The sequence below is a fragment of the Suncus etruscus genome, chromosome 8, assembly GCF_024139225.1.
Source record: "Suncus etruscus isolate mSunEtr1 chromosome 8, mSunEtr1.pri.cur, whole genome shotgun sequence".
In the NCBI taxonomy this organism is placed as follows: domain Eukaryota; kingdom Metazoa; phylum Chordata; class Mammalia; order Eulipotyphla; family Soricidae; genus Suncus; species Suncus etruscus.
In genome coordinates, this window is record NC_064855.1 from 115,754,981 (window position 1) to 115,767,100 (window position 12,120).

General features: G+C 44.7%; 1 protein-coding gene across 1 annotated transcript in view; it reads left to right on the forward strand.

Moving 5' to 3' along the window:
• PCCA (propionyl-CoA carboxylase subunit alpha) overlaps window positions 1-12,120 on the forward strand; it is a 263,459-nt gene that overhangs the window by 94,658 nt on the left and 156,681 nt on the right. Inside the window, exons 10-12 of the mRNA XM_049778616.1 lie at window positions 3,829-3,931; window positions 7,958-8,052; window positions 11,629-11,779. Of these exons, the coding sequence (XP_049634573.1) occupies window positions 3,829-3,931; window positions 7,958-8,052; window positions 11,629-11,779 (349 nt within the window). The remainder of the gene's footprint in view (window positions 1-3,828; window positions 3,932-7,957; window positions 8,053-11,628; window positions 11,780-12,120) is intronic.

Consider the following 12,120-nt stretch of genomic DNA (forward strand, 5'->3'; position numbering starts at 1 on the left):
TTCTTGTGTGTGTGTGTGTGTGTGTGTGTGTGTGTGTGTTTAGGTCACACCCGGCAGTGCTCAGGGGTTATTCCTGGCTCCAGGCTCAGAAATCGCTCCTGGCAGGCTCGGGGGACCATATGGGATTCCGGGATTCGAACCACCGTCCTTCAGTGTCTAAGGCAAACGCACTACCCTCCATGCTCTCTCCGGCCCCAACACAGAAGCAACCCCCCTTATCCTCTCTGGCAGCACTGAGAAAGCCATCAGCACCAGTCTGTCACCACTCGGCCTCCCTGCTCCTGGCACTCAGGATCCTGCCCCATCAGTCAATCACCAACAGAGCAACCAGAGTGAGCCTTTGTTGGGGGCACACATCCTGCAGACTAAGGGAGCCACACAGCACCAGGAACCAAACCTAGGTCGGCCACATGCAAGGCAAGAGCCATAACCTCTTTCCGGCCTATCTCTGTGGCCCCCCAAAATGAGTCTTTTAAAGCCTAAGTCACAAAACCTGGGGCCAAGAGACAGCAGAGCAGGGAGGGCGTTCACCTTGCATGAAGCAGACCTGGTTTTAATTCCAAGCATCCCCTAGGTTCCACTGAGCATCACCAGGAGTGATCCCTGAGTGCAGGGCCAGGAGTAAGCTCTGGGAATGCTGGGTATGGTCCCCAAACAAACAAACAAACAAACAAACAAACAGAACCTAAGTCAGAACATTGTCATAAATGGCTCATTGGTCTGAGACAGGCATTAGATCTCATTCTAGAATAGCTAATTTTGATTTCCAAAGTGTGTCTACTGAGTGTCGTTTAGCTAAAGTACATTAATTTGGAATTTATAAAAGTGCCATGATTGGGGCCGGAGAGATAGCATGGAGGTAAGGCGTTTGCCTTTCATGCAGGAGGTCATCGGTTCAAATCCCGGTGTCCCATATGGTCTCCCGTGCCTTTGGTGTGACCCCAAAACAAAACAAAACAAAACAAACCAATGTGTAGTCCTATTTCAAAGCAATTTATTTTTCTTTTGCATTTTAATTTGGATTATTTTTTCCCTTATTTTTTTGGTGGCTGTTTTTGGTTTTTGGGCCACACTTGGCAGTGCTCAAGGGTTACTCCTGGCAGGCTGGGGGACCATATGGGATGCCGGGGATTGAACTAGGGTTGGCCACATGCAAGGCAAACACCTTCACTGCTGTGCTATTGCTATTTTTCTCTGGCTTTTCTTTCCCAGCAGTGCCTCAAGGATCCAGGAGCTGCTTTTGTGCAAGTCTCTGGTTTCAGTGCTGGGGCCTGGAGCTGTGGTGCTTTGGCCCAGTAGTGCTTGTGGAGGGGGTGTCTTGATTGTCAGACTTGCTAGTACTCATGGGATCTTGCGACATTTGGGCTACAACTCGGGGCCTCACACTCTTCACTCCTGTGTTCCATCCCTTGGAGCCATAAAGCAGCCCACACAATACATACACAATACAATCTCCAAGGGAGATTGTGGCCCAGTGCCAGTGGACAGCTCCACGTGGGCCTGGACTCCCTCCCAGGTGCTCACTTTGTCTGGACACGGGCAGCTGGATCAGCTCTCAGAGGAAACTGTTGCTCTGTGACCAAGTCTCCGTGGCCACTCAGGTACCCCTGGCCTGGATTCTTTATTCCCAGGGACACAACCTCTCCCTGAGTTTCAGAGACTCAGATAGACTGTTCTCTGTGATGAGGGATGGGTGGGATTCCCAGAGTGTCTGGGGCATTCAGGAGCAATCTGAGGGAGCTGGAGAACAAGCTAGAGGTTTTGCTTGGCATGCGAGAGAGCCAGACTCCAGTTACAGTTCCTCACATGCTCCTGAGCATCAAATCAGGAGCAGCCCCCATGCGTGTGGCCCCAAAACTAAAATAAACTCAATAAAAATGAAAAAGAAAAGGAAAAAAAGAAAAGAAAAACTAACACCTTAGGGGTAATATTGAAAAAAAAAAAACCAGATTTTTATATATATATATGAAAGGCTGGAGTAATATGCAGGGAGTGCATTTGCCTTGCACGCAGCTGACCTGAGTTTGATCCCTGGCATCCTATATATTCCCCAGTCTGTCAGAAGTAATTTCTTTTTTTTTTTTTTTTTTTTGGTTTTTGGGCCACATCCGTTTGACGCTCAGGGGTTACTCCTGGCTATGTGCTCAGAAATCGCCCCTGGCTTGGGGGGACCATATGGGATGCCGGGGGATCGAACCGCGGTCCTTCCTTGGCTAGCGCTTGCAAGGCAGACACCTTACCTCCAGCGCCACCTACCCGGCCCCAGAAGTAATTTCTAAGCACAGAGCCAAGAGTAATCCTTGAGCATTACTGGGTGTGATGCAAAAAACAAAAAAACAAACAAAAAATAATTGCTGTTTCGCTCTAATAAATGGGAATGTCGAAGTTTGTGGAAAGTAGACCCACATACTTAAAATGATAATGTCTCTTTTCCTGTTCCTTTTTTTAAAATTTTTTGTTTGTTTTGTTTTTGGTGACGCTCAGGGGTTACTCCTGGCTATGTGCTCAGAAATCCTTCTTGGCTTGGGGGACCATATGGGATGCCAGGGAATCGAACCGAGGTCTGTCCTGGATCAGCTGTGTGCAAGGCAAACGCCCTACAACTGTGCTATAGCTCCGGCCCCATCTCCTGTTCCAAATTTAAGTGAAATATTTGAGAAACAGAAAAGGAATCCTTTCATGCCCTCACCCATGCCCCCAGGCTTTTCACGCTGGGAGGCCAGTTTCTATTTGATTTTTTTTTATTACTAGCTACTAAATAAATATGCCCTTGGTACATAGTTTCATGATTAGTAAATACTTTACTGAATGACTTTTTGAACTGAGTGCAATTTTTCATTAACTCTAAAATATGCTGGTAATACTTTCTAACTTGATGCATGGGGTTTTTGTTTTGTTTTGTTTTGTTTTGGTGGTCTTGGTTTGACTACAAAATGAAATCTCTCCATCATTACAGCAGAGACAACCTGGAAAGAGTTCTGTTTTTCTTTTGTGAATCGTTGTATCCCGGCTAATAAAAAGCTGGTTATAGGGTATTGAAAACAGTGATTCCTTGTACTCTTGTTTCTTTGAGGTTGCAGTCTCTTGAGATCTGAGGCCTGTTCCTCTAAATCAAAAAAGTAATGGAAGACGAAGAAAACTGATACCTTTTCCCTGAGAACTCTGAGAGAAAAGGAATTTTGGCAATAAGCTTTGAACTTTATCTTCCACTCAGTGTTTATTTGCAATGTTGTATTTTTTCACTATAGTCACAGATGATTTATTTCTAATACTAGGATTTGCAAATTAAAGTCCTGGAAGAACTTGAATATTGTACAGTAAATATGGGGAATGAATCAAGTATTCAGAAATTACATTCACATCTAAAAGGAATTTATGTTTCTATTCTGAATATAATAATGATTGGGAAGTAATATTTTTGGTTTTAGGGAGCCAAGTTTGAGGGTTTTTTTTTTTTTTTTGGAGGGGCATACTCAGTGGTGCTCAGGAATTATTCCTGGCTCTGAGTTCTACAATTACTTTCGGCAGACTCAGAGGACTGTACGGGATGCCAGGGTGTGTCTGGGTTGGCCGGTTGCAAGGCAAATGCCCTATCCACTGTGCTGTCACGCTGGCCTCTACGTCTTTCTTTCTTTTATGTATTTGTTTTTGGGTTCTATCTTGCTCAGGGGACCAAGTAGTGTGGTGGTTTGAGCCCTGGCCTCCTGTGTGCAAAGCCTGGGATCCGGCCCTCTGTGGCAGCCCTTTTTACCCACACTAAACCAGCCTCAGTGTTTTTATTTAAATTGCTGGTGGTACTGCTTTGTTCAAACATTGTTTCCTCTACAGGGATGGTTTCCGGTTTTCATCTCAAGAAGCTGCTTCGAGTTTTGGCGATGATAGACTTCTAATAGAAAAATTTATTGATAACCCTCGACATATAGAAATTCAGGTAAGTTTAAGTTAATATGCTTACTAATTACTGGTACTACGATTTGAATATCAAATCAAATTGAGTATCTTACTGAAAATGCTTCTTCTCTTCTGTTCCAAATGTCTTGTCTTGCTATATTGAAAATATAGTGAAATAGCATGAAAGGAAAGTATGATTGACTGCTAGGTCCAATGAAGATTTCATTATTAAATTTTTTTGGGGGGGGGCACACCCAGAGATGCTCAGGGGTTTTACTCCTGGCTCTGAGCTCAGAAATTGCTCCTGGCTCAGGGGACCACATGGGACACCGGGGATTGAACTCGTATCCATTGTGGGTCAGCCGCATGTAAGGCAAACACCTTACCTTTGTGCTACCACTCCAGCCCTATTATTATTATTATTATTATTGTTATTTTGGGGACACACCAGTGGTGACCAGGGCTTCTTCCTGACTCTATTCTGGAATCACTCCTTGGGCTGAGTGATTGATTCCAAGGATTCCACGTGATTTCAACTCATCAGGTTGTCTCTACTGTAAAGTGGGCCTGGGTCCTCATATGGGGTGCTGGGGATTGAACCCAAGTTTGCCATTGTGCAAGAGAAATGCCTGGTCTGCTGCACTATTACTCTAGCCCCAATGATGATTTCAATTCAGGGCCAGAGTGACAATACAGAGGGGAGGGTGTTTGGCTTGCACACAGCCAACCTGGGTTTGATGCCCAGCATCCCATAAAGTCTCCCAAGCCACCAGAAATAATTTCTGAGCACAGAGCCAGGAGTAACCCTGATTGCTACTGAATTCGGCCGCAAGACAAAAAAACAAAAATTTCAACTCAACTGATGAAGCATGATGGGGGTCAGCATTTTGGAAAAAAACAAAAGAAGGAGACCAATCAGATCAGGTAGTACAATGGGGAGAGCATTTTGCCTTGCATGTGGCCAATCTGGGTTCAATACCAAGCATTCTATATGATTCTACTAGCAACACCAGTACTAATTCCAGAATCTAGATCAAAAGTAACCCCTGAGTACCAACGGGTGTGGCCCCAAAACAAAACGAAACAAACAAGAAACAAAGATTTTAATTCATCTGGTAAATTATGATTAGCATTTTGGAGAAAAACCAAAGATGTGGGAAGAACACTTACCTTACATACAGCTTACCTGGGGTTTGATCCTTGCATCCCACGAATGATTCCTAAGTGCAGAGTCAGGAGTAACACCTGAGCACTGCTGGATGTGGCCCCCAGACAAACAAAAATTATTATTGGGGCCAGAGAGATAATATAGTCGTAGGGCATTTGCCTTGCAACAGCTAACCCAGGATAGACAGTGGTTCCAATCCCAGCGTCCCTTGTGGTCCCCTGAACCTGCCAGGAGCGATTTCTGAGCACAGAGCCAGGAGGAACCCCTGAGCGCCTCCGGTTGTGACACAAAACAAAACGAAATTATTATTATTTTACATTTTGTTTTGTTTGGGGCATTGAGTACCTCTCAGATAATGTTTGCAGGGCCTGGAGGCCAGCAGACCTTTATTGGGCGGGGGGTGGGGGGGCGAGAGATCCTCTGACCCCACAGAGGGCTTTGGGGGTCACCAAGGCTACACTTGGAGGTCCTCAGGGCCAAGGGGTGGTAGTTTGAATCCTAAGCACTCTCATAGCCTAAGCTGAAGTGTTGAGTCCTCTGAGTCTTCAGGTTGAAGCTACAGCTCATTCGCATTTATTTTTCTTTTAAGTCTTTCTGGGTTTGGGGGAATCTTCAGTTCTTAAAGAAGATGCATTATTATTATGTTATTATTACTATCCTCTTAAATTAATTTTTGTGGCCTACACCTCTGTGTGCTATAAAGATGACGGTGTCTGTATAACCAGGTTTTAAAGTTTCTCGCTCGGCAGCTCTCTAAACTACCAACATTCTAGTAGCTGCTATTTATAATGCAGGAGGAAACGAAGTGACTATCCCCGGGAGGGGCCTGGTGGCTCAGAGCTAAAATTAGCTTCCAGAACAGCATTTATCTCTGTGAACCTAGCGTGTGTGTTTAGTAATACGCACTTACTCTTTCATCCTGAAAATAGATGGATGCGTTCCTCAAAACCAAGCATTCTGTGCAAAAAACAGTCCGAGCTTATTTTAGGGTTACCAGCTTTATCTGAGAAAAGAATGTGTTGGATTTGTGTTTCAGGTAAACAGTGAAAATGTAAAACTCTTAAGTATATTCCACATGTGTTTGGGGACGGTTTCTTTCCTTCCATCTTTCTTTCCTTCCTTTTTTCTTTCTTTCTTTCTTTCTTTTCTTTCTTTCTTTCTTTCTTTCTTTCTTTCTTTCTTTCTTTCTTTCTTTCTTTCTTTCTTTCTTTCTTTCTTTCTTTCTTTCTTTCTTTCTTTCTTTCTTTCTTTCTTTCTTTCTTTCTTTCTTTCTTTCTTTCTCTTTCTCTTTCTCTCTTTCTCTCTTTCTCTCTTTCTTTCTTTCTTTCTTTCTTTCTTTCTTTCTTTCTTTCTTTCTTTCTTTCTTTCTTTCTTTCTTTCTTTCTTTCTTTCTTTCTTTCTTTCTTTCTTTCTTTCTTTCTTTCTTTCTTTCTTTCTTTCTTTCTTTCTTTCTTTCTTTCTTTCTCTCTTCTTTCTTCCTTTCTTTCCCATCACTTATTTTAGCTTTCAATTTTACTGAATATTATATCATTTTAAGCCTCAGCTTATTTCTCTGTATTACAAATGGAGAAACAATTATTATACAAGTATTATTATATTATAATATAATATTATATCATAATATCTAATACAATATAGAATATATTATAATACATAATAATAATATCTGTAAATTTCAGGCTTTTTGTCAATTCCCCATAACAAAAATTAAAGTACACAAAGTATAATGGCATGAGTGCTGTCCTGGGATGTAAATATAATGGTATTTCCTACTCCACCAAGCCCATGGCTCCTTCACCCGTGGTCAGCAGACACACAACCTCACTCCCACGTGGGAAAGGCCTCACAGATGTCACAAGATCCACAGGGCAGTTTGACCCGCTTTCTGGGAATGTGACCAAAGAGTTTTGTCTTTGCCGTTTGCATCCAGTTTTTGGGTGCTTCTGTTTTGGAGCCACACCCAGCAGTGCTCAGGGGCTCCTCCTGGCTCTGTGCTCCGGTGGTGCTGGAGCTGGAACCTGGATAGTAGCCCTTTGAGCCCTTGATCCAAGGCTTCGAGGTTGTCAGTAAGGTTTCCTCCCTGAGCTTTAGCACAGAGGTCCTGTGTGCGAGTGCATGCAATTGTGCGTGTTTGCAAATATATCTAAGGATATGAGTGTGTCCAAGAATGTGCAAGAGTGTGGAACATCTGAGAGCATTCCTGGTCGTTGAGAGCATGCGCAAGTGTATCTGAGCATATTGGTGCATGTTCAAGCATGCTGGGCCATGAGCATGGACAACCATGAGTGTGTCCAAGTGGGTGAGCATGTGTGATGTGCTTGAACTTCTCTGACTACTTGTGAGTGTCCAGGTATGCGTAGGTTTGAGTGTGTGTCCCCGAGTGTGCCAAAGGGCATGCTCAGGTGTGCCAGAGAGCATGTTCAAGTATGTGCGAGTGTATTTGAGCATACAGTAGCGTATCTGAGTATATATGTTTGGGCATGTTGTAGCCTGTTGGAGCATGTCTGAGCACATGCATGGATTTGAGTGTATACAAGCATGTTTAAGTGTGCCCAAGTATGTGAGTGGGTTTGAGTGTGAGCATATCAGAATGCGTGCAAGCATGTGTGCAAGCATGTGTGAGTATGTTTAAGCATGTATGCGTGTGCCCAAGTGTGTTCAAGCATGTTCATATGCACACGAGTATGCCAGAGCATGTTCAAGTGTGTATGAGTATGCCCAAATGTGTTCAAGCATGCTCTACATGTGAATATGTTTGAGCATGTTGGAGTGTGCCTGAGTGTGTGATCGAGAATGTTGGCGCATTCTGAGCATATGTGTTCCGGAGCATATGTCAGGGACTCATCAGGCCCGTGGTCTGGCCATGCTTTCTCTCAGGCTGTGCTGCTGTCTTGGCAGGTCTTAGGAGACAAACACGGCAACGCTCTGTGGCTCAACGAGCGAGAGTGCTCGATTCAGCGCCGGAATCAGAAAGTAGTGGAGGAAGCGCCCAGGTGAGTCTCGGCCAGTGAAGGGGCCTCCCAAGTCCACCCTCGCATCTCTCCTGCAGCTGGGGCCGTGTCAGGGGCTGCGGCCAGCAGTGTTGCTGTCTGTCCTCCAGAAAGGGCACCCTCAGTGCCTGCACCCATTGCTGGGGTCCATGGGCCCTTTGACTCCTGCTTTTCCATCCCTCCTGTGGGTGCAGGTCCCAAGTGCCTCCCAGTGCTGCCCTGCCTTCCACAGAGGGTCATAGCCGTGGTCCTTGGAAGCCCCTCATTTGTGGGGGTGGCTCGGGTCTATGTAGGCTCGCCTCTGTGAGCTTGGCAAACCCATCTGACGCTTTCGCACTGGATGCTTGATTGCTATTTGTACATGCTTTGGTGTTCTCTGACTTTTTAACAAATTCTCAATTTGGGCTAGAGAGATTGTACAGCGGGTAGGGTGCTTGCCTTACTTAACATGCAGCCAACCTGGGATCATGCCCCAGGTGCCAGTGAAAACCAGAAACCAATAAACAAAAAACCCTCAACAATAAAAACGAAGAAAAATAATTGATGGACCTGAATAATAGTATGCATATACAGCAGGGTGGGCGCTTGCCCTGCCTTGTAGTCAACTCTGGTTTCATCCCTTGGGATTCTGTAAGGTACCTGAAGGCTGCCAGAAGTGATTTCTCTTCTCTTCTTTTCTTTTTTTTTTTTTTTTTTTTTTTTGGTTGTTGGGTCACACCTGGCAGTGCTCAGGGGTTACTCCTGGCTCTATGCTTAGAAATCGCTCCTGGCAGGCTCGGGGGACCATATGGGATGCCAGGATTCAAACCACTGTCCTTCTGCATGCAAGACAAATGCCCACCTTCGTGCTATCTCTCCAGGCCCCAAGGAGTGATTTCTGAGCAGATCCAGGACTAACCCCTGAACAGCACCAGCATGATCCAAAAACAAAAACAGAATGACCAATCAAGAGCCAGAGAGATGATAGTTCAATAGACTTGAGTTCACGCTTTGCACATGAGGCATGGGTCAATCCCAAGTATAGCGGTATCCCTCAGACACTGCCATGTGTGGCCCCCAAACTAAAAAAAAGGCAAAACTAAAACTAAACAATAAAACCAAACTAAACAAAATCACTAAGCCCCTCAAAAGTTCCCCTGATTGGATGTATGTATAATTGTCTATCTCTTTGCCAGACACTCGCCCCACAGTGTACTCGGAATTGCACTGAACGGTCAAGCTCTATCTATCCTTGGCCATGTTTAGTAGTCAGCACTGTGGAATATAAATATAGTCAGTCATAGATTTGGCCAGCAGAGCCACAACTTCTGTGCCTGTCATTTCTGCCATAAGACGCTGTGAAGACAAAAGCATTTTTAGTCAGGTGTAAAAGCAGATCCTTCTTTGTAAAATCACATCACTCTGTGCATGCAAAGCACAATGGATTAATTTCCATGTTGTGAAATCACCCACATGCCCTATTTCCTACCCCAGGTGAACGGGTCTGAAGCAGGGTAGCCATGAAGAATTAACAAACCAAGCCAGTCAGGAGAAAGTCATGGAGTCAGTGGCTTCTTGCCTCATGGTCTCTCTGTTCTCGAGCCAGACTGACCAGTACAAATTCACCAGGAGGGGTAAAGTCAAGTGAAATCTAGGTGGGCCTTTACATATCAAAGGGATAGGTGAAAAGGGAAGAGGAAATTTGGGGAACGCCTTTGTTTGGGGTCATAGCTGGGTGTCATCTAACACTACTTTATATTAGCTTTTTGAAAAGTAGTCTCTGCTCTAGTGGTTTGAGTTCCTTGTCAGAAGCAGAGGGAGCTTCTCTGGCTCCAAGACCTTTTAGTTAATACACACTGTTGATTCCTTCCTGCTGGTCCCAGGGACCATGTGGTGGTGACATGCACAGTTCTTCTGTCTCTTCATTACAAGACTTATCACCACCTCGTGCTTCAGAACAGTAGCTTCCTAGTCCCCCAGCACAACTGACCAGGGTGCCCCAAACACTGAAGTCCCCCAAACACAAAGCTTTGTCCTCAATCAGATCTAGCCAGGCTGCTGATAGAGAGGATGAGCTGGAAGAGAAGGCAGTTGGCACCTGAGTAGGGGATCTGCACGTTGGAAATCTTGGATTTGCTGCTGCTGCTGGGTCATTAATGACCACTGGTGCGCCAAGAGTATTGATTTGGGCATAGTCAAGACACTTTTAAGAAGCAAGCAGATTTTGGCAATGCTGCAACGAATAACAAGGAATGCACGTATAACGGGGATCAATTCTTTGTGCGTTTGTAAGATTTTTCTCGTTTTCAGCTTTAAATCTGAATACATATTGAATTTTACTTGTAGTTTGGAGTATTTGACTTAGGTTTTTTTTTTTTTTTTTTTTTTTTTTGGTTTTTGGTTTTTGGGCCACACCCGGCAGTGCTCAGGGGTCACTCCTGGCTGTCTGCTCAGAAATAGCTCCTGGCAGGCACGGGGGACCATATGGGACACAGGGATTCGAACCAACCACCTTTGGTCCTGGATCGGCTGCTTGCAAGGCAAATACTGCTGTGCTATCTCTTCGGGCCCTTGACTTAGTTCTTAATTATGGCTGTGGGCCACATTGAGCAGTGCCTTGGATCTGTGGTTCCTGGTTTTGTGTTCGTGGGTCCCTCTTGGTGATGTTTGGGAGGAATCACACAGTGCTGGTGACGTTCTCTGGGCCTCCTGCAGTCAGAGTCTGTGCTCTGGCCCTAGAGTGTTATATCTGTGGCCCAAGAGTTGTATGTCTTATAAACCCAGGGACAATGTGTGTGGATTCCCACTGATTTGTTTGAGTAGAATCAGAAACTGTAATTAAGTGTGTGACGCCTTGTAACAGGGTGAGCATATATTACACTGTAAATAGAAACCTCTGTCATAGTTGAGCCAACCAGTATCCTTTTTTCTCTGTGGTGCACAAAAGTGCACTTGGTTTGGGCTTTAAACCGGGTTTTGTGTTTGGGGCCAGAGTGATAGCACAGTAGGGAGGGGTGTTTGTCTTGCACACAATCTGGTTTCAATCCCTAGCATCCCATTTTATTTTTGAATCTTCGAGGAGTAATTTCTGGGTACAGAGCAAGGAATAACCTCTGAACACCACTGAGTGTTGTCCCCCAAACCAAACCAAACCAAACCAAACCAAACCAAACCAAACCAAATCAACCAACCAACCAACCAACCAACCAATCAACCAACCAAAAAATGAACCAAAAAATCCCAACAACCCAGGGACCAAAGTGATAGCTCAGCAAAGAGTAACCCCTGAGCACTGCTGGGTGTTGTCCCCAAACCAAACCAAACCAAATCAAACCAACCAACAAACAAAAAAAATGAACCAAAAAACAAACAAAAAAATAAAAAACCAACAACCCAGGGGCCAAAGCTCAGTGATAGGGCGTTTGCCTTGCATGTGGTCGACCGAGGACAGACCTGGGTTTGATCCCAAGGTCCCATATGGTCCCCCAAGCCAGGAGCAATTTCTGAACACATAGCCCAGAATAACCCCTGAGTATCACCAGGTATGCTACCCCCACAAAAAAAACCCACTAACCCAGAAATAAAATGGTGTCTTTGTAGTATTTTTCTGGACCCTGAGACTCGACAAGCAATGGGGGAACAGGCTGTTGCACTAGCCAAGGCTGTGAAATACTCCTCTGCAGGCACTGTTGAGTTCCTTGTGGACTCAAAGAAGAATTTCTATTTCTTGGAAATGAACACAAGACTCCAGGTAAGAGGGCATCCTCCCTCCACCCCTCCCTTGTACACTGCCCTACTCCCTGCACTGTTACTTTCCATCAACTTTTCTTTCTGAATTTCTGGCTAACTGAACAGTCTGCTCGGATTTTATCACTGACTGCTGTCTGTGGTGGCAGTTGTAAAATAGAACCTGTGAGTTGTGAAATCACTCCATGTACTGTATATCCAACCCCAGGCAATTGGTTCTGGAGAAGCAGGGTAATGGCACAGGATTAATAAATCAAGCTAGTCAGGAAAGGATGACCATGACTTTCTGCTTCATTGTCTGCCTGAACCAAAAATCAGAAATGCCTTTCTCTATTAAATCAATAC